General features: G+C 43.2%; 1 protein-coding gene across 1 annotated transcript; it reads left to right on the forward strand.

Annotated features, from left to right (window-relative positions):
* The first annotated feature begins 18,490 nt into the window (after positions 1 to 18,490).
* Positions 18,491 to 22,013, forward strand: FGF6 (fibroblast growth factor 6). Its single transcript, XM_009977973.1, has 3 exons — positions 18,491 to 18,830; positions 19,736 to 19,839; positions 21,837 to 22,013. The coding sequence occupies exons 1-3, from the start codon at positions 18,491 to 18,493 to the stop codon at positions 22,011 to 22,013; spliced, it is 621 nt and encodes a 206-aa protein (XP_009976275.1).
* Positions 22,014 to 23,299: the final 1,286 nt, after the last annotated feature.

Here is a 23,299-nt window from a genome sequence, read left to right on the forward strand (position 1 = left end):
GTTCTCCTCCCCCCCTGCTCTGCCCTGGTGAGGCCGCATCTGGAATATTGTGTCCAGTTGTGGGCCCCTCAGTTCCAGAAGGACAAGGACCTGCTTGACAGAGTCCAGCGCAGGGCCACAAAGATGATTAAGGGGGTGGAGCATCTCCCTTATGAGGGAAGGCTGAGGGAACTGGGTCTCTTTAGCTTGGAGAAGAGGAGACTGAGGGGGGACCTCATTAATGTTTATAAATATGTAAAGGGTGACTGTCATGAGGATGGAGCCAGGCTCTTCTCACTGGCATCCAATGATAGGAGAAGGGGAAATGGATATAAGCTGGAACATAGGAGGTTCTGCTTAAACATGAGGAAGAACTTCTTCTCAGTAAGGGTAACAGAACACTGGAACAGGCTGCCCAGAGAGGTTGTGGAGTCTCCTTCTCTGGAGATGTTCCAAACCCGCCTGGACGCGTTCTTGTGTGATCTGATCTAGGTGGTCCTGCTCAAGCAGGGGGATTGGACTAGATGATCCTTTGAGGTCCCTTCCAATCCCTAACATTCTGTGATTCTGTGAACTCTAAGAGAATACTTTCAAGTAATTTTTACTTAATGTGATACAAGTGAATGATGAAGCCAAAGATTAATCTTTCCAGACATTTCCTAGAAAACTTCTGCCCATCTGTCTAAATTTCTTTGCTCTCTAAAGAGCACCATCAAGGCTGTTTACACCGAAATGACAGAGTTTGAAAAGCTAAAGTACAAGACTTTCATATGGTGAATCTTTGCTGGATGCTGTTACAGAGTTTGACTTTACAGTCAGTCTCCTCCACTCAGTTGCATGCCTAAGCCAAATTCAGGGCGTTTTCTGACAAAGTAATGTTAAATAGTGGCCCTACTGAACTTTACGGGAGTTTTGCTATTGGCTGCAGTGGGCCCAAGATTTTGCTTCCCAGCATATCTCTAGCAGCATGTGATGGTTAAATAAGAAGATAAATGCGTACCAAATATGCAAGACATAAAATCTTTGCAACTTTTTTTAAAAAAAGGGTTGTCTAGCAGCCAGATCTAAAGGCTTAAAATCCAGACTGAACATCAGAAGAACAAGACTCACTTCCTCAATGTCACCAGTACCTCATGGCATCTTTAGCCAAGATACCCCCTTTCAACTACTGCATTTCAAAACCATGGGTTATGAAACTCTTGCAAAATTGAAATATACAGTACAAGATAAGTCTCATAATATACTTGAACCACCAGTCAGCAGATGGTTTTCCAGTAGTAATATATACAGCTCCTCACCATGCAAACATACACTTCCCAAAGCCCCCTTGTTAGCAGTGTGTCGGTATAGGTCGTGTAAATCTCAGGAAAAAAGAAACAAATTAATTAATAGACTTTTACACATTTCATTCACATCAGTAATGCTGTTCAGGTGATTATGTTTTCATGAGAGCTGGTCTCTTGCAGGAAAAGGGAAAGCTCTTTTAACCTGCAGTTAAAAAAAAAAATAAATAGAAAGGCAGAAAGAAGGAGAAAAATCCACTGCAAAAGGTCTTTGCAGTAAATTGTATCAGATACCATCCAGTGTATTTGAAAGATCACCTTAGTCAGAGAATTATTCTTAGCCCTATAGTAATCATCATATGTTGTTAGATGGGTATCTCTCTATGGCTGGAAATACAGCATGAAGGTCAGTCACAGCTTGATCTTTTCTAGAGTTGGCAAGAGTCCCACTTCAAGTGGGAGGTTAGGCTAGATGGCTTCCAGAGGTTCCTTCCCACCAACGTTTCTATGACAGCATGATCTCACATCTATATTGCAATTAAAGAGAATGTGTTAATTTAAAAAAAAAAAAACCACACAATCTTTTGCAGACCTCATTAAGGGTATTCATATATAGAGAGTTTAAGGGAAGGGGCTTTCAGTCGTGTTGATTCTTTATCTGTGTACACCACACTTCAGAAGACAGTGTATCTTACTTCTACTTACAGTGGGAAATAATTTGCTGAAAGTGGACAACACCACTTTCTGGCTTTTCTTCTCCCCATTCTTATTTTACAGTAAGTGGGTATTTATGGATGAGGACGATCAGCCCCATTGTCTGGGTGTAAGACCCGCCAGGTGGGTGAGCTGTCGAGGCTCTCTGCACATCCCTTTACAGACTGAGGAGGGTTACTGCCTACGGGGGTGTGGGACTCAGTAGGGCATGCTGGGGAAAAAGCATTTTGAAGTTGCACAAGGCATATTATGGGATGTTTAGGGGAAAAAACAGAGGTGGGAAGGGAGGAGTCAAGGTGGACTGGGGAGGAACAAGCATGGAAAAATAGAGGGATAAGGGGCGAAAAGGGGCCGGTTACTTGTAAAACAGGTGGCTGGTCAGTACACTTGTCTGGCTATGCTTTGCGCCTGGTCACCACAGTTCTTCCTGTCTTCTTATTAAACTCTGTTCCTGACTATTTTTCTGGGTGAGGGGCTCTCTGTTCTGTGTGCACATGTGTGTATGGAGGTCTGAGTGCCAGCCACTGGTGAGGGGCCCCTGGGCCAGAAAGGACCACGAGTCTGAGAAGCCAGCAACCGAGGAGACAGGAGAGTGTGCCTATTGTGTGGGTGTGGGTGTCGGTGTGTGTATTTACTCGTGAATGTCACTCTGGACTACCCACAAGTAGTATAAGAGGCTTGCCAGCCAGGTATTGAAGTGGCCATAAACAACCAGGGGATCTGAGAGTCAGCTACTGGAGGGATTGTGGCACCTGGGTGTCACCTGTTGAGAAGGCAACTGGAGAGACCCATTTGTGTATGTCTCTGCATAAGGTGATGGGGAGGCCAGGAATCCAGAGGCGAGATACTGGAGATACTCAACATCTCAGTCCAGCTGTAGGGGAGATCCATAGGGCATGTGTGTGTCTGCGCAGGTGTGTGAGGAGGTGTGCAGGACTCAGGGGCTCATATGTCCAAATGCCAGCAGCAGGGGAGATCGAAGACGGGGGGAAGTTACTGGATAGACTGAGTGTCTAAATGTACATCAGCTGCTGGAGGGATACATATAGCATACATGTGTATGTGTATGTTTATGTGTTTGTATACATATATGCATACATGCATATATATTTTACACTACTGGCTATTCATCTCAATCAGTCAGGGAAGGTGACAGGATGAGGCCGTTGGCACTGCTTGCATTTGGTTGAGTGCTGTGTTGTCTGCCTGTGTTGATCTGTAGGACTGGCCACGTAGATATGTATGTATGCATTGTATACATGTGCAGCTACTGACAATACATGCTCAGCCTTGCTACTGTCTGGACCTGGGGACTATGGAGCTGCAGCAACCTCGGCTGGATTCAGGCTGGATTTGGCAACCCTCAGCACTCTGGAATTCTCTGACCCAAAGGCTCTGACATCTTTTTGTGCTGTTGGAGACCTTACAGCTCATCTGTCTCACTGCTGAAATAAATCAGACCCACCGTATATACAAAGTCCAAAATCAAAATGGATAACTGATTTACTTATGACTACAATGCTGCAGAAATGCGTATAAATTCAGAAAACAAGTATTTGTCTAACTGCAGACAGACGAAGTGTACCCAGACTTAAAGTTCTGCTCATATTTAAGTACCTCTTTAATAAGATTTTATGACAGTAGAGAGTCATCTGTGTGGCTGAGTTCACAGCCAAGGGTGCTGTTCCTAACTCTACTTCTATCCACGATGGCCTCAGCATTTAGTAGTGCTTTCAACCCAGGTTAGGTATCTTTTTGAATGTATGGACTAAACTGCACACAAGGCTTTCAGACAGACTGCTGACACACCTGCCATGCAATGAGGACCCATACCCCATCCATGTGGTCCCTGGCTTCTGGGACATGTGCTAGAAGTGGTTGTTTCTTTCTCATCCGTCCATTATTCCAGCCAAGCCTGGCTTATTAACGCACTCTTCCCTTGATGATCAAGCCATTCTCAGGAGAGAGCTGGATTTGAACATCTTCAGGCCAAAGTGGGTCTGTAATCTGAGTTTCCTGCTTCAAAGAGGTTGATACAGTCTTACTTACTTGCAAATATACACAAATATAGGACATCCCTGCCATGGCACAAAAAAGCAGGCTGACCTTCCTCTTTGGTGCCTAACCTCAAAAAAGAGTTTGGGGTTACAAATCCAGACCCGAAAGAAGGGCCTGAGTCCATTGGCCTTTGCAGGCCCCCTTTGGTATTCCCTTAAGACTACAGTAGTTGGTGCTTCTATAGCCTGCTGGCTGCTGTCATTCCTGACTAATGTCCAGGAGTCTGTGTAGGCTCTGGATTCAGCCTGTGGCAAGTGAAGTGCTACAGTGCTGAGCATGTGCTTGGAGTGAACACATCGGGAGTGGGAGAGGGGCTTTACTTAGGGAGGCTGGAAAACTGGAGGAGCTCTGAACCCTCCTTGCTCTCCGGCTGCAGCTCTGCCCACTGAGAGGGTAACGGCCTGCAGCTGGTCACCTCCACAGACTCCTTCTCTGCTGAAGGTTACCACCTCCCCTGGGTGAAACACTCCCCAAAATGAGCCTCTGCAGGCCATACGAGGTGGGTCAGAAGAGCTCCTCAGTTGCCCTGTATAGACCAACCCACCTCTGCTTGAGTGAAAGGCAGCAGCAACGAGCAGCAGTAGGTGATAATCTGTCATCTGATGTCATGGCAGTGGGAAGAAAACTTGATCAAGCCTGAGGTATTTGTTTGAGCAGGGCAGTGGAGACACCACCCTAATTCCTCTGAGAGGATTTAAAAAAAAAAAAGAGCCTTTGGATCTTTCCTGCCTGCCCTTCCCATTCACCAGGGTTTTCATCTTCCCCTCCTTCAAAAAGGCATCAAGGACGTGGCAGTGCAGACTGTATATAACAAACACTGGGGCTATGTAATTTCTGTATTTTCTGCATTTTTATGGGGAAAGATGCATTCAGTTGTGACTTTTGGGAAGCTCAGGCCATGCACATAAAGAAAAGCTCTCTCCTGGCTATCCAAACACCAAGCAATGTCTTCATTTTTGAATATCCAAACTAAGGCAGCTTAAGCAGGTTGGCTTTCAGATGGGGGATATTCAGCGCTTTCTGAAAATCAAGCCCACATGTCTGAAGTTTAATGCATAGAATCATAGAATGATTTGAGTTGGAAGAGACCTCAAAGATCACCTAGTTCCAACCCCCCTGCCATGGGCAGGGAAACCCTCCACTACACCAGGTTGCCCAAAGCCTCATCCAACCTGGCCTTGAACACTTCCAGGGATTGGGCATCTACAACTTCTCTGGGCAACCTGGTCCAGTGCCTCACCACCCTCTGAGTGAAAAATTTTTTCCATATATCCAATCTAAATCTCCCATCTTTCAGTTTAAATCCATTGCCCCTTGTCCTATCACTACATGCCCTTGCAAGAAGTCCCTCTCCAGCTTTCCTGTAGGCCCCCTTTAAGTACTGGAAGGCTGCGATAAGATCATCCCAGAACCTTCTCTTCTCCAGGCTGAACAGTCCCAACTCTCTCAGCCTGTCTTCATAGCAGAGGTGTTCCAGCCCTTGGATCATCTTCGTGGCCCTCCTCTGGACTCGCTCCAGCAGCTCCACGTCCTTCTTGTGTTGGGGGACTCCACAGCTGAATGGGGGGGGGTCTCACAAGAGCAGAGTAGAGGGGCAGAATCACCTCATCTCACAGATGAGGGTATTTGGAATTGCAGATGATCTGGGAAAGCTTTGATCTACACGCAGTGCAATGCCACTCTATAAGGGCACAATCTGGCTGTTCCTCTGTGGTCTACTTGCACTGATGGCAGTGCTTGCTATCATGAATAATTCTGTAAAGAAGCATTCTACCCAGTAATCTAAATAAATAGTAATCTAAATAAATAGTAATCTAAATAAATAATTCTGTAAAGAAGCATTCTACCCAGATGCCTGCCGGATCTCCTACTTGCTGCATGAACCATCTTAATTTTTATGATGGAGTCATACACAGGCCAGACCTGCCAGACACTTAAAAAACCAAAGCAGAACAAGAACAATGGTGGCAAACACAAAGTGACCGAAGAGAGGTAAGGATGGGTGAAGCTGGAGATGGCAACAGGATGTAGCAGGAGATTGTGTAGGAGGCTTTAACCTCCTGTGTTTGTGTCAACCAGACGGTAATAAAGTATGACAACCTAGGACGCATTAACATGCACTCCTGTGACCAGTTCTTAAACCAGTTTCTCAAGCTGGATTTTGTTGCGCCAGGAGCACAATTATTTTTCACAACATTATTTTCATGAGAGGTTATTACACATTAAATTGCAGCATTCCCATGCCTTCAGGCTTTTTGTAACAGTAGGAGAAATGGTGGGCTGGAGAAGACAGCTGGGTTTGCACGTGGTATATGTCAGTTTACTTAGGCAGAACCATTTTACTGCTGCTGGAGGAATGCAGCAAAAGGTCAGTGCTGAAAACTCCACTAAAGTAAGTTGAGCACACATTCCAGCTGTGAACACATGCTCACTAGTTGCTTGATCAAAAAGGAAATTTCAGAGCTCTGCTACATGCTTGCCTTGACCCTGCTCCATACCGCCTGTCTAGTGTGCATCAGACAAACTACTCTTTAATCCTGCATGGAATACGCATTCTGCTTAAAGGATGCTTGGAATAGCTGTATATCATCATTAGCAGCGCAATCTTAAACTGGACCCATGCATATGGAGAAGTGCACAATAGTATGGAGAGGGGAAGTGTTATATGAGCACATGAAATGTGTGTTTTTCCTTCTTAGCCCTGTGTGCCCATCACAACCTGACCCTGTCCAAATCAGACTCATCTTTGCAGGCAAAAAATAAACTCAACGCTGTTATTCAGCTCTTTCATTTTTCCTTGCCTGCGTCTTCTTCAAAGTTTAATCTTCTAGAGTCTGCCTGATCTGGTCAGTGTGAGAGGAAGAATTCTGTGTTAACAAAATGTACGAAGAAGCTACGTCAACTTAATTGGGCTATTAAAAATTGTAGAAGTTAAGCTCTTATTGCTACAAGAGCTTTTGGCTGATTTAGAACATGCTCTCATAACATCACTTGATAAAAATAAGACTCTGACTTTTTAATAGAACAAATTACTTAGGTTTTAAATTTAACCGCAGTCACTGTTAAAGCTATAACTGGTTTTCAGAATATTTTAGGAATCTGATCTTGATCTTCCATATGTTAAAAGCCATCACAACAAATACCTTACATTACGGTTCCTGATGAAGAAATAACAAGGTGGCTGCAGCCTTAAATACAAAGAGTTTATTTTGTCCTCAAGTTTGCTACTTTAATGTCGGAGTAAGTATCAGAAATTATCATTTTGAGGCAAGTAAGGAGGCACTCTTGAATCAGAGAAATTTGCAAACCTGGATAATATTTGGAGAGAGGGGCACTGATGTTCTATTTACTGTCAGCCAACTCTTCAACAGGTCCCAGACTCCAGTGCGAAAAATGGCACTAGGATTGAGGACTCCTTGATGCACTGGGAGCAGAGGATATTTTGACATAGAGAGGTGGGTTCCTTTCTGAAAATGGGACTTGCAGGCTTTAAAAATATTACCTAATGATCATTGTAATCAGCCAGATTAAAACTGGGTTTACTGATCTCACCTTGTCTTTGGGTTGTGCCTTAGGGGGAAGCTTCAGTCAGTTTAACTGTATCGTACAGTCATGGATTAGTAGCAAAACATCTAGAATCATACACAGATTAAAAAGAGGGTGTTAAAAATATGAAGTTAAAGAATGAGGTCTTTTCCAGAAAAAACCCAACCTTTTTTTTTTTATCTTGTTTTTTACTATGGGTACTAATTGGGATGACCACATAGTACAAAGTCACAATAAATAATAATTTGGAGAGTGGAAACAACATGCTGCATAAAAGAAGTAGGCGTTTGAGGAAGAATCCATCACTAGCACCAGATTAGTTTATTTACACTGACTCAGCAAGTTTGCAGTTGGCAAAGACAAATTGTAGGAAAAGCCAATACAAAGAGGATAGGGCTGGCATCCAGCTGTACCCTGGAAAGCTGGAGGAATGGGTTGACAGGACTTTCATGCAATCTGGCATTAACAAATGCAAAGCCCTGGCCCTGGGAAGACATTATTCCTGGCAATAGTACAGACTGGGCACTGACTGACGAGGGAGCAGCTTTCGTTTTGGAAAAGGCTGGGGATCCTGGTGGAGAGCAAGATGAACCTAAACTGGTAGTTGTGGTGAGGAAGGCCAACCACATACTGGGATGCATCAGCAAGAATGTAGCCAGGAGGTCGAGGGTTGAGGGAAGCAATTATTTCCCTGCTGCTAGCACTGGTGAGGCCACATCTGGTGTGCTACATCCGATTTTGGGCATCCCAGCGCAAGAGAGAGGTCAACGAATCAGAGCGAGTCCAGTGGAGAGCCACTAGGATGCACAGGGGGCTGAAGGACATTGAAGATGTTTAAGGAAAGGCTGAAGGTTCTCTCAGCAGCTTACTAAGGGCTGAGCATTACAAAATGCTAAGCTGTTTGTAGCATTTTAGAGCTTTAGCCTCCTAGTAAAGAAAAAGTATTTTCACTTGTCTCAGAAAGATGCCTTTTGAATAAGGTCCTGGATATCATTAGGCAAATTGTTCTGTCATCCTTTTGTGGAGAATTCACAAAATTTGAATGCTGCAGATAAGTCATAAATGTATCTCTTTTTCAAGCACAGAAGACACCAATAAAACACAGCTCTAACAGTTTTCTGCAGGAACTGTTAAGGTCTCATAGAGTGACTAGTGCCTGTATTATGGTTCAGTTCCACTTTTTCAATGTCATATTCTAGCTTTTCTATGTTTCTTTTTATAATCTTTTTACTAATCCTGTTATTGCACTGAGATATAGGCTGTCTTGTCTCCTTCACCTCTACTCTAATACTAATACCAAAAAGAGCATCACTAACTCTGCTTATTTTACACCCTCTGCTCCTTAATGATCTAATCTTAAAACCAATTCTACATGTGCCTATCTTTACTGCTGTAAGTCAGGCCAGCTCAGCAATCTGCAGCATCATGTGCCTAATTTTGAGTGTGTGAACAGCCCCAGGTTCCACAGGAGCCAACAACCAGAGAGCCCAAAAGTGCAACTTGCTAAAAGTTAGGTGCTGGTTGATTCCAGCCACCTGCCACATATCTTAGATCCTTGCTGATGCAAGCCACAATATTTACTATCTGTCTGTTCTCCATATATTTTTTAGTGTTTTCTCTGTCCTTTAACTGTTTCTTTTTTTTTTTTTCTCTCCTGTATGCTCCTGCCTATCTGATGTACTCCTCACGATTTCCAAGATAAATTTCCACACATATACCTTCAAAATTCTTTCCAGTCTCTTTTGGTATCTTTGAATACTACATCACCTTTCTGTCTCAAAATGATGTGGGTTTGCTATTCTTCTCCCTTTTTCTCCATTTCCTGGACAGACTTTTTCCCTTCATCTTTCTTTGCAGAACTAAGTTTTATCAATTATATTGCCTTAAACAGCTCACCTGTCTTGCATTCCTGGTCCTTTGCAAAGTCTATACAAATTTGGAGCTCCTCAATAAGCTATGGCATACCTTGAGCCCCCTTCACTGCCTTAGTTGCCCTACTGTTAAGGGGTTAAAATGACCATATTCTTTTTTTCTCTCTTCAGAAAAGGAGCTATAGGAATAAAACCTGAATTACTGCACTCATCCTGTTTGCTTTAGCCTGCAAACCTGATCAGAATCTAGATCACTTCTGTAATGGCCCCATTTCTTTATTTAGCCAACGAACCTTCTTTTTGGATAAATTTCTGGTGGCTAACAGCTTTAGCCACCCATCTAGGTAGTTTTTTGAAAATGCAGCCTGCAGCTTTATTACGCTTTCTGGTGATGAGAAAAGGACATAATTTTATATGCACATTTTCAAAGAGTGAATGAAAAATCTACTGTTACTCCTATAGATCGAGTTTAATGTCAGGTCCCTTTTAATCAGCCCCAGGAATCAACTTATTTATACTAAATAACAAAGACATAAAACTCCCTTACCCTCCGACTATTGTTTCTCTATTTATAGAAGTTCTCATAAAGAACTTCAACATGAACAGAAAACACCAGCTCCATCCTCAAGCTAAAATGACATTTTGGAGCCACCGAAAAGTTCAAGCCGACAGCTGTCCAATTTATGCTTCCAGGGATTGAAGGCAGAGCATCAAATCTTTTGGACAATTTTAAGGACAAAGTTCTTAAGGAAAAAATATTTGCCCTTAAGAGAGGTGCAGCACCACAACTGGCATCCAGAGAGGGTCAGGAATCTCCTGTCTTTGAGGATACTGTTTCAGAGCCTTGAGTGCACCAGGAGGCTGTAATTGCTCCACAGAGCCCCACCTATGGCTTCCAGCCTGCACCCTCTGCCCATTGCTCCAGGAGCTCCCTTTAAGCTCAGGGCCGCACCTTCAGTCCTGGCCTAAACTACAGCACAGATGTTCCTTGGTCCAGTTCTCGTGTGCTCTTGTGGTGTCGTTGGGATTTCCTGGTTTGAGCTGCGACTTGACTTGTTACCTTGCCTTTGTGTGCTGAGCAGCGGACTGTCAACGAGACCTGTTAATATCACCACCTCTGCTCTGCTCACCCAGCTTGGGTGCTGGTGAGGAGCTGGGACTGTGCCCTGGCTGAAGGCACTTCCCCTGCCCATGCTGTGGTCACCCTCAGCTGTTGGCTTGCCTTCTCTCATGGAGCAGCCCTGTTCTTGCCGCTGCCTGACGAGGTTAAAGATTTAACTGGGCAACCTGCTCCTACTTTGGAATTAGCACTGCTTGGAGCAGGAGGTTGAATTTGATGAATTCCTCAGGTCCCTGCTAATGTAAAACTTTCAGTGACTCTGACTCACTAGTTACTCACAGAGTTAAGGAATCAGAGATAAGATTAATGGGGAAAGGCAGGAGAAGACATGATGAGTTCTTCAGTAATATCATGGACAGTCTAAATTTCCTCCCTGCATGAGCTATTACATGGTTGCTCTTTTTGTACATGCAATATCATGATGGGCAAATTGCAGAACAATGTTGAAACAAAATAAATGAAACATCCAAGGAAGAAACCAGATATTTCTGCAATGGGCAGGATGAGGCTGAGTCTGAGAAACCTGCCATGGACATGACAGCAGCAGCAACAGGGAGCTGGAATCCCATGGCTTCTGTAATTTAATGTCAGGGTCATAAAGGATTTGGAGAATCTATTCTTCTTGCTTGGGTTCCACAAAGCATTCAGAGCATGACCCAGCTTTTGGGAGGTGGCTGGTGAGACTTGTGTCCCTGAACTCCTGCTAGCTAGGTAGCCCTAGGGGGCTTAATCACATGGAAAGCACATGTAGCTGACGACAGAAGCCAGGGTTTTTCAGAACTCTGCACAAGTCACTTAGCTCAGTCTGGAGTTTTGATATACCCTGTAAAAAGTTCTTCGAAGTGCAGATCTGGATGCAAGCAGGGTGAGGATGGAACACATTGTGCAGCCACTCTCCACGCACCTTATGTAGCTGGGAAAGTGCAAATGCTCTAGTACAAAACAGAGGAACATGGTCTTTGAAACATCCTCCACCCCTGAGCATCCAGGATACTACAGCCAGGATACTGAAACACGCGTCTGATGCAAGTAGCCTGCAGGGCTTCAGATTATGAGCTTGAGATTGCTTTCCAGAGTTCAACTGAGAAACATGTCTGTGCCATTGCGAGAGAGGTGCGAGAGGTTTCCACACTGACACTGTCACTGCAGATGCTGCTGGATCCAACACCAGCTCACACACCTTTACCTGCAGTCTGTTTGCTGCCCCATTCCCATGCAGGCTCGTGGGTGCTGGGCAAGAGACTCATCTCCAGCGTAAAAGACTTTCATTTAAGTGTCTCCATGTGTCAGCTCCTGTGAAACATAGGCCTTGTCAAGGAAGGTAATGGACTCCCGAGAATGCTTCAGCTAACCCTGAAGAAGATACCTACTAGCTGGAAAGCTATGTGAGTTACTGGGCTCCTTGACTGTGTTAACTCGATCTCCACTAACTGTACTGCAAGCTTAGACCCTCAGTGCACATGGACCCACACACTGAGGTCTGAACACAAAGCAGTTTCCCACCTCAAGTGGCCAAAGGACCCTTTTCCTAGAACCAGGCTCTGCTCTACTCTCCTTTCATGGTGGGACACTCTGCAGTCTTTGCCTTCCCCTCACTCTGCAGTAACTCATTCGGCCTTCCTCTGTGGAAGAGCAACACGACAACAAGGGTTACACAGCTGTCTACCTTATGAGATTTTGAAGACTTCAAATGTGGTGAGTGCAGCCAAAATACGAAGTAGTGTTGCTTTCCCTCACCTCCTGGGGACCAGCGGGCAATCCAGTTGTGTGCTAGAAACATCTCTTATGCTTTGGTTCAAGTCCTGTACTCCATTTAAAGACTAAAGCATACTAAGTACCAGGGATTTGAAGAGTTTCACTTCCACCTCTCAGGTAGCTGTGATCAGGACTCAGGGGTGCAGTATCTATCCACTCAGCATCTTCCTACCTTCTGTTCCTACACCAACACAGCAGGGGGAGTGGGAAGAGGGTGGGGGAAGAGGACAGGAGGAGATGTCAAAGACGGTATCCTTTCTATAGAAATTAAACAACAAATCACAATGTCTATCAAAGCTGAACTACAAGCTTTAGACCCTCAGTATTGCCCACCCTGCAGGAAAAAAGCTGGACAAAACCACAAAAGAGTTCAGATGACTGCATAAAAGGCCCAGGATTCAGACTTCTCTTCTGCAATTTGAGGAGGGATCCAGACCAACAGATGAACACTGACATACAAGAGAAAGTCCTCAACCGCGCTAATGGTACACAAGGAAAACACAGTTACCTGACAAACAGTAAAAATTACCTTTAACCTTCTGTACCGGTTTACAGCAAACAATCTGAATGGCTTCCACAGTCAAGAATCACTGAGAGATCTGGCTAGCTGGCCTCTTGGACAAAACCTCATCATCACCACCACCAAAATAAAAGTTATTTTTGCTTTCCTATTATTAATGCTACCTAAATGGGGCATTTAGCATCCCTGTTCCTGCTGTAATGAGAAAACCACACACGTAATAAACTAAAACCAAATGAAACATGTTCCATGTCGTTCCACTCTTCTAATAAATAACAGCAAACAGATCTCTGTGGAGGCGGGCGAGAGTCACTTCTTTTTTTTAAGCTCAGCATTTTGCCCTTGGACTGCCTGTCCTTGCAGAGTGGGAACAGCTGAGGAGGTGATGAGAGAGGCAGTGTGGGCTGTGATGTGCAGAACACCAGCTTGAGAACCCACAGGTTAGCCATGGAGTCACTATTCTGCCTTATGACATTTATTTCAACCTCTGTAAGTTATTTGGAAGCAGACATGGCCACCTCAGAACTGTTCTTCATGAGATTTTATTGTGCCGTGAATGGAGATGGATCAGAAAGTCATCTGCAGGAAAATACATCTCTCACTGACAGCTCTGCGCCACAGAAGGATTGCACTTCCAGAGAGCTCCAAAATGCCAAGGGTCCTTCAGCCTGCACTGGCAAGAGCTTCACAGGGGAGTCAGTGCAATCACCAGCAGCTTTGGCTGTTCCCTTCCAACTCAACGCCAAATGCTACTGCAGGCTATGTGGGCTACCTTCTTCTCGCAGATGCTAGAATAGAAGTTGAAACACAACTTCCTTTCCCAGACAGCTTCCTACCTCGGTTTCTATGCCAAGTTATAAACAGGCATAAGCCTAGAACAGATCTTGTGCAGAAAATTATAAAGATAAAGGATGCAAGTTCTGCTCGGTTTACGTTGTGGTACATCAAGAACAGCTCTGCTGCAAGAAGGAATTTGTGGTCATGTTATTAAGAGCGAGATTTGCCCATAATCCTCTCTGTGTGCAAACACAGCAAAAATACTCTGTGTCCCTATGAACTAGCTTCTGTGGTAACTCCTCAGGAGAAAAAGATGGGTGTGACTGATATATCTGTGCTTGATATACCCTCTTTGGAATGGGAATTTAGCATGAATAAGCAGAAAACCAAGGATTTTTTCCAAGCAAAGTAGTAGGTGGGTACCCCTCTTCCCTCAAAAAAAATAGCAGGAATATGTTCTGTGATTTGTGTTTGCCTGTAGGAAATTAGCATGTGAAAATTCAGTGACAGTCCTTGTGCCAGATTGGGAAGAGAATTATTTTCTAAGATAATTACTTTCTAAGTTGTTACACTTACCCACTCTCTTACCCATGTATGCACATGCACCAACATGCATGTGCCCAAGTGATTTGCGTGGATGTGGAGGATGACAGAAGCCCCCTGTTAAGTCCTCAATATGTATCTTGGGTTCCCTTTGACTGGTGATCACAGACTGAGTTTGAACAGGTCTTTTGTATGTTTTAGGAGTCAGCTGTTGTAAAGAGGTGATATTTTTGCTTTAGCTTCCTTGCTTCAGCCTCCAAGAGTCTTAGGAAAGGTTGCTGTCCATTGCCATCTTTATTCATTTTGGGTATCTGTATGACTACAAATCTGCCTTTCTGTTGGATAACAGGAAGAGGAATAACAAATGCAGTGTGCTATAACCCTTTTTGTCACCCTCCTGCTACCAAAGCTCAGGTCTTCTGCTTATTAATCATCTATGCTGTGGCCCTAATTCAATCTAGCCTTGATGCCAACAACGCACTCCTCCGTGTTCACCAGTTTTAGGGCTAACACTTGAGTCCTTGGATATCACTACAGGCCATCCCTGCAACCCTTGCTCTATTATTTTTTTCTGCTGCTTTCATGTTGTGATTCATATTTCACTGATAATAGTCCTAGATTTGTGTTAAAAATCTCTACATGCTGGACAACTCAGTTAGCCTGAAGATAGTCTGATAGGGCTTCATGGTCATACTTGGGCTAACAAAGTTTTATGCAAGTTATCCAGAGCCTGCAATACTTGCCCTGCCACCACAGTCAGATTTGTCACCTGGAAATCTCCCTTCTTCTCTGTTCTACCACCAGCCTGGACCTTCAACACAGACAAGATGAACAATTTTAGTCTTTCCTTCTGCGTTTGGCTGAGGATTTGCTCTTTCCAGGCCTTAAAATAGGGAGAGACTTTAAAGAGATTTGAAAATGGAACTTAGGACCCTAAGTCATCATGCATTTTTGAAAGATGTGCTCTGCATCCATATCATGTTACTGCTCAGCTGCGTGGCTTTTCCTAGACTATCTGAAAGTGGATCTGTACTGCTGTGTTCTTTCCAAAGGAGGGTTATTTTAATATTGTACTAAAATACTGACAATGAAAACTTGTTACTTTAATTAGGCAGTAAGCACTGTCATCCCAGGTCTTAAGGTTTTGAGTAAGCAGAGGTTGATCGCTGAAGCAAATTTTTACCATTTTGGAGTTCATGGTATTTATTTTCCTGCAAACGCTCTTGGGGTCTTCCTTGATGCCTTCCAAATTTCATTGGGCACATGAAGCCAAGACAACATGCTATTTGAAAATCAAAAGGTTACAATGTGTTTTCTGGGAACAGTTACTTCATGGGCCAAGAAGACAAGTTTAACCAGAATGAGACATCTTTTAGAGGAGACCAGGCTTGCCTACTTGAATCAGAAGCTCCAGTATTTACATGGCAGTTCATCCGCAGACCACTTTGCTAGTACACAGAAACTCAGCAACCTGCTGGCCACAGATCGGACTACAGAATGGTTCAAGACTCATTTCAGCTCCAATGCAGAATTGCCGAGCAGTACACGAGACTACAGCTTACACTTCATCTCCCAGCTGCACACTGTTCGGTCTTAGGCCAGATACCAAGACTCTTGGTCTTATAAGGGCCAGATACCCCAGTGAAATCACAATTTTTAGCTATTTTTGGTTTGCAGGTCAAGTAAGAGAAGTCCTGATTTTTGCAAGTAACCACTCTGGCCACCCTTTCCGTACAGTATGCCATCAGCTCTATCTGCTCAGCAAGAAACTGCAGGTGGGAGGCTGTCCCCTGGTCTAGCTACCCTGGCCTGTACAGCTCTCATCAAGTCACTTTCCAACTGGGCTGACTAAAAGTCAAACCAATTCATCCCATAGACTTGGCAGAATTTAGCTCATTTTTTCATACCATCCCCTAGTATTCCTTCTAGGTTTGAGAGTACCAGAATGTGACAGGGTGCATCCCACAAAGTGTTCATTTGACTTGGGCCATCAGAAGAGCTGGTTTGGAATCTACAGTGGCAGATGTGCCAACACAAGTTAGAGAAGTTCTTTTAGCCCACGCCTTGGCTTTGCTATGAAAAACCTGACAAAGGAGACACAAAGATGCAAAGGTGATCAAAAGTCAATGATGGAAAGCCAGCTCTGCACCCTCCTCCCTCAACCCATGAAGCCACCAAATACTGTTTTGCCTGCTAATTGGCAGCTGTATTCTGATTTTCCTCCTAGGACCCTGATTGTGAGCAAACTGCAAAATTACACTTTAAACATTCTCTAGGGGGAAAAAAAAATCAACTGGAAAGAAAATACTACAATGTATGTTTTACAAACAGTGATGGAGGTGAAATTGGGCAATGTTTCTAGGAGTCACTTGCATTGGGAATGGGCAGGTCTTCAGCCTGTAACATAAGACAACGTAGGAAATCAATGCTCCATCCCTATAACAGTGACCCTGAGCTTTGTTTCCCACTGAAACAAATGCTGACCTCTCATAAGGACCACATCTGTGCTGAGGGGGTGTAAAATGCTAATATTATTCCCTGTTAAAAATTATATACGCACTTTGCATAGCTGAAAAATCATGAGATGAAGTAGAAGGCAAGAGAGAAAAGGGTCTGAAGATTTTTATTGCGAGCAAAAGGCAGAAGATATTCCAAGTCCTTCTTCAACAAAGGCAGAGAGGCTTTGAAATGCCACCTGGCACAAGCCGGGGTCTAGTCCGGTAGTTCCCAATCTTCTTATAGCTGCGCCTCTCTCAAGGGAATAATCAGTATTTCATATGTCACTGAATCTAACTGCTCACCTGCCTCAGGGCTGCCATTGCCTCCCCTTCGCTCGTGGTGCTCCTGCTTGAGTGTCTGCAGTATCCACAGCCTCATATTCCACCCCCGTTAATGTGAAACTGTGTGTCACAGCGGGTGTGCTCCGTTCAATTACGCTTCCAGGTACTCTCCTTATTAACATGTAGGCACCTCAAATGACATAGGTGACGTAAGCTCTATGCTGTGAAAAGCTGACAGACATATTGGCAAAAATATTTGCATAAATCTCAGCCATTTTCCTCCCACTAATGTGTTAATAAGTCCCGTGAAACTAATTAAGATAAAAGTCTAATCTGTCCAGCTCCAAAGAAGCTGAAACACCACCGGTGCAAAATGAGGGGAAACAAGTAAGACAGTCTGAACAATTGGAAGGAGAGGAAAATTAAGATGCTCATACATTATTATAAAATAAGAGAGTATTTGGGCTTGAGGAAAAGAGACAGTGAAACAGTAGTGAGGTGTGGCCATTTCCCTTTTTCCTCTTCTTCAAGCATTACCTAAGCCCTTGTCTTGCAAACACAAATACAATTGCACCCCTGCAAGAGGCACACACCCTCCCCAAACAAATGTGATCGTTTGGAAGTCACCTCAGTGAAAAACATGAGCAGTTAAGAACGTATCTATGTCCCCAGCTGCACGTAGCTGCAAGATCAGTCTTCCAGCCTGCACACCCTGCTCAGCAGAATTGCTGCTGTAAGCAGCAGAAATGCACTTGCATAAAACCAGTACGAGCAAGCCCCGGGGCTTCCTCTCCCTTTAACAGAGCTTACCTCTCCGTTAGCCAGCCAGGAGCACTCCTTTTAGAGGTACAGACAAGCTGCTAGCATGTGGGCCGCTATAGTAAGAGGTGCCTTGGATTTTCTGGGTATGTACAAAAAGAGCAACGGCCACTTCAAGCCAATTCTCCCCAAGTATCGAGCTGCCCTGACGTACACCCAGTGATCGTGCCACCAAGGAAGTGACTGCAAAGTTTTCATTGCTCTCTGATGAGGTCCATAACTGTTTTTACACCTTCTTCTCTAAATAAGGAAGTCGCCTGCGAGACCTCCGCCTGCCCGGCCAATTCGACTCCCTTGTGTTCAAGAGCCAATGAAACCCCACTCCTGCCTCCAGTCTTGGGTGACAGCATTCATCAAAGCTCAGCCAGCCTGGGAGGACAGCAGGTTAGTGTTACAGCCATGGCAGGCTTACCTTTGGCAAGCTGTTGATGTCAGAATGATGATGTGGGGAGGGACAGCCTCTGCGCTATAAAGATGGGTCAATCAAATATAACTGAGGCTGCTCACCAGAGACCAGGATCTACAAAACATGGTCCCCACCAGTTTGAGTCCTGCTGGCCTGTCTCTGCTTCCAACCCAACTGCTATCAGGCTTTAGTTTCATGTCAGCAATCTCTATTTGCTTTCCAAAAATAAGCCTCCGCCACCATGCTGAAGGGAGAAAAACAAGAAGGGCGGTATTTTTAGGGCCATTAATTCTGACCACGTGCCCAGGAGGTGAACCGGATGGCCACTGCACAAAGACTTCTCATCACTATGTTCTGCGAAGCCAGCATTCACCGGACGTTGCCTGCTTTCATTCTCCTGGGTTTTCTAGCTGGGATTGCTTCAACACACCCAGTTGTAAGCAGAACTAATGGCACATTGCTGGAAAGAGGATGGCAATCTCTGTTGTCCAGGTCCATTGCTGGGATGTCAGGGGAGAAGTCAGATGTGAACTGGGAGAGTGACTATTTGCTAGGAATCAAGAGGCAGCGGAGGCTTTACTGCAACGTGGGCATCGGGTTTCACCTTCAAATCCTCCCAGACGGAAGGATAAGCGGAGTTCACAATGAAAACCAATACAGTGAGTTGCATCCAGAAATGAAATAGAATAGATGTCACTTAATTGCTGTGAACTCTAGTAATTACCCTTCATAGAATGCAAATGTTATTACTTGATATTATTGATCTGTGCTACATCTATTGTCTTTTAAAAGTCTCTGGGATCAATAAACATTAGAATCCTCCAGGCTGAAACACGTCTCAAATGCATAGACAAATTTAGATACAATTTATTTTTACTCTGCTTTACCGCACAAATGAGAAAAGACAAACCAGGTTGAAAACTGTATCTCTGCTGCATTTGCTCACTCTTCACCTTCTCGTTTGCCTTTAGAATTTGGGAGGTTGTTGCTGAGCTCAGAGTGCCAAAGCATGATTTTTGAAACCCAGATGACTAATATTTTTGGGACGCTCAGTCTTGGAGAGGGCTTGCTGTTCCTGGTTTACTTGTCCTTATGGGTACTGTTCCGTAACCGTAAGATTAAAGAAAAGCATTAGCCCTATGGATTTGAATTTCCTGTAGAGGGCAGCTGCTAAAATCTTTTACAGCTAAGATATCATGGGGGACTTCAAAATGCAAGCCACACTTCTCTAAAGCTCAATAACAATCGCTCAGTAATTATAGTATATTAGATAAAAATAATTTACTTAGTAGAAAACCCGAGAGTTTGACAGGTCAGAAGAGTTTGACAAAGCAAAAGGATTATATAGCATGTGACTATGATTCCAGAATTATTTTAAAATCGTATGACATGTAGGAAAAAAGCAAGATCTTCTCTGTGTGTTTTTTATTATGCTGGACTAGGGAGATAATTCCAATAAAGAAAATACGAGGTGTTTATTAGGGTTTTAAAATAAATAAGTTATATCTGAATCACCCTTGATAAATTCTGTGATAACACTTCTATTGAACTTTATATTTTTTAGGTCTCTTTGAAATATCCACTGTAGAGAGAGGTGTTGTTAGCCTCTTTGGTGTGAAAAGTGCTCTCTTCATCGCAATGAACAACAAGGGGAAGCTATATGGAACTGTAAGTACAAGTGCAAATAGTTTTTCGAGGTTCAAAACAAAGGCTGCAAAGATTTTGTTTGTTATTTTTCCTCCTGGAAATCTCTGATTATAAGCAGAGAAAATAGCCTTTCAATTACAGGGAGCCTGCTCAGCCCAGTGTTAACTGTTATTTAGTGCAACAAGCAGCGTGACTATTAGAGGTCTATTATTTTAAAGCTTTCCAATAAGATGGAACAGGGAGTACCCTAGGAAAACAAATGTATTCAGCAAATAGCATGGATTAATTAGATGGCTTCTCCTAAGGGCTCAGCACTGCAAACATGTGCTAAGACTGAATCCTGTTGATTCCCTTTTGTGTTGCACTGTATGTAAAGCAAAAGGATGTGCTCTGGAAAAAAAAAATAGGCGTAAAGCATGTGTGTGTGTGTGTGTGTGTGTGATTGTATGTGTGTGTGTGTGTGTACAGGTGTGTGTAGGAGGGGTGCAATTAGAGCTATCTATACTAGCTACTATTAGGAAAATCATGACCACATGCCTGCCCCTACCAAAACCAGGCCCACCATGAAGACATGTGTGCTTGGGGTTATTTTAAGTACTAGTTTTGTGAGATCAGTCCCAAAGGGTGAAGAAACAATAATAGTTATTAACAATGGTATGCAAGTCATACTGAAACACCATCACCGTCACCCTCATCTAGAAAGTGCTAGCTATGCCATCTAAATGCAATTTAATCTCTGAGGCCTGAGCAAGGCATCTCTAGTCTCAACATTCAGCAGAAAAGGTGCTTGTTAGGAAGCACGTTTGAAAGAGGCTGGCTCTGGGCAATAGGCAAAAGCAGACCATCTCAGAGTAATGAGTGGCACTGGTTACATTAGTCTTTTTTGTGAAGAAAAACCAAAGGAACTTCCTTTGAAACAGCTGTAATTTCAATAAAGCATTTCAGTTTCTTAATAAAATGTAAAATGTTATGAAGGACCCATAGCCATTACTAATCTGATAGATTCCTTCTCACAGAGATAATGAGAGTGGGACATTTTAAGGTTGATGTCTGATTTCAAGCACCTAAAAAGTGCCACGAGCCCAACTGCTTTGCTTGGCTAGGTCTTTTTAAAAAAATGCGGAGTCTGGCTTCAGAGCTCCCTTCGATTTATTTCTTTTCCCAGTTCAATCCAGTCTTGCTTATTTTCAAAGACATTTTTAAAAACTGTAATAGATGTGCATTTTCCCTTGCACAATGCAATGCCCTACGTTAAACTCTTACAAACTTTGAACTGTGCCATTACTAAAATGTCCAAATAAAACAGCACTGGTGGTGTCTCATGTGCCAGACATTTGTTGTCGAGGAATTATTCTGCTTTCTCTTTTAATTTCCTTGGTGCTCTGTGTTTATCTCCTGCTTTTCCTTGTATCTTCTCTCCCAGATAACTCCCTCTCATTGAATTTATGTGGTCCAACAGGAAGAAACATAAAACTTTTCCTGCTGCATAACTCACTATCAGTTAATATGACTAATGATTTTTAAAAAAGAAAATATTTAGTGCTGATCTGAGGTCTTATTCAAATGCCTTATCAAGCAAATGGTACTCCCAGGAGATTGCTGATTGTAAGAGAATTGAAGGTTTAGACAGCCAGCATATCATTCTTTTATAAATTGCAGGACCTCTCGCAGAGGAGAGACGTGAAATAAAGCTACATCATTTGGGTGAAAGGGCATGATGCTGACAGAAATCGTTGCTTTCAAATAAAATTAAGAAATCCATTATTTACTATGAATTAACTTCATCTGTCATAGGAAGTACACAGTCCATTATCTGGACAGGTGGCATCTGAGTTCATCTGACACCAAATTAGCACTGAAGAGGGAGATTTATTGTTGGATGCAGTCACCCCGGCACCACCTGTTGCACACTAAACAAGTTCTTCGGCAAAAATGCTAGTAAGAAAAATGACTTGAGTCTTCATGAATTATTTATTGTACCTGCTTTGTTCTTCCCCCCACCCCTTCCAATTCTTTAGGCTATTTTCCAAGATGAGTGCAAATTCAAGGAAACCTTGCTGCCCAATAACTACAACGCATATGAATCAAACGCTTACCGTGGTGCTTACATAGCGCTCAGCAAACATGGGAGAGTGAAGAGAGGAAACAAGGTTTCTCCTGCTATGACAGTGACCCACTTTTTACCGAGAATATGAATATGAGCAAAGCAGAAGATTAAATCCCAGGAAAAACTGTTTCATTTTGCACATGGGAATAACCTCCCAGGTAAAGTATTTATACTGTTCATTGAAAAAAAAATCTATATATGTATGTGTATATTTGGATAAAAATATTTGTACTAGATTCATCACATAGTGTATGTAATACGATGCTGCTTCTCTTCTACTCTGTACAAATTTTACATGGCTACGTGCCTCCTTTGGTGCTGAACAGAGGAAAATGCAAGCTGGAGTGCAAAGGAAAAGAAGTATTTGGAAGATATGGAATGGCTGTGGATAATAATCTAATCAATCATAAGTTATTTACTAATTAATATTGATTACCTCAGATAGTAACCTTTCATTGTGAGCTGTTTACATATTATGGGCCAAATCATAGATGACTTTGCTTCACTAGAGCTTCAAGCAGTTCACTCCATCTGAATATCTGCCTGCATCTCCCCTTCTGTACACTGTGTCCAGTCTCATAAAGTCCTCAATCTATTTTGATCGTTAAGGTGCCAATTCCACAACCTTTTCTACACAAGCAACCTGTCTACCCCCCAGAGCCCCTCTGTCTCTGAAGGGATTTTCCAGGGTCTCCTTACATGGACTTATTGGTGAAATGAAGACCTACAATCAATTTCCCTTAGGAAGGGTCACGGGACAAATCACAGATGGGACCCAAACGCAAAATATATTTGGAGCTGAGGATTTTGAGTGCCGCCCTCTTGGCATTCTGTGAGCTTAGTTTAGACCCACCTCAAATATAGATGTGTACATCTTTAATATAAATACACGTGTGAGTATATATAGACATGGGATGTGTGAACGTGTATCCATGTAATTACACACTGTCAATGAATCAATCATCCCGGTCTCTAGATGTCCAGGTGCCTTTACATGTGTAGACACGTGAAAGAACATAAAAATTTTAAAGGCACTGTATTTCATTTAGGCTGAATCTGGTTAATCGCTAAGAAATAGAACTGGTCTGCAGGATGCATTTTATAAAATGTATGAAATCCATGAAAGCTTCCAGCAAAGGGTTATTTTAGAAAACGTCTCTGTTTTGAATTGTCTTCTATTTACTGTTTCAAATGTATTTGGTTCTTCTTTATCATACCTCTCCGAGGTATGAAGGACAGAGGATGAATGTTACACAAGCATGCTTTCCTGGGTTGAGGCAGAGGAATTTGTGCCATAACTCCAATTTCTGTCACTTGCAAAGCATCAGTTTCAAAGACAACACAGCAAGCTGTATGAAATACTCTCCAAAGCTC

Source organism: Tauraco erythrolophus, chromosome 4 (assembly GCF_009769465.1).
Source record: "Tauraco erythrolophus isolate bTauEry1 chromosome 4, bTauEry1.pri, whole genome shotgun sequence".
NCBI classification, from domain to species: Eukaryota; Metazoa; Chordata; class Aves; order Musophagiformes; family Musophagidae; genus Tauraco; species Tauraco erythrolophus.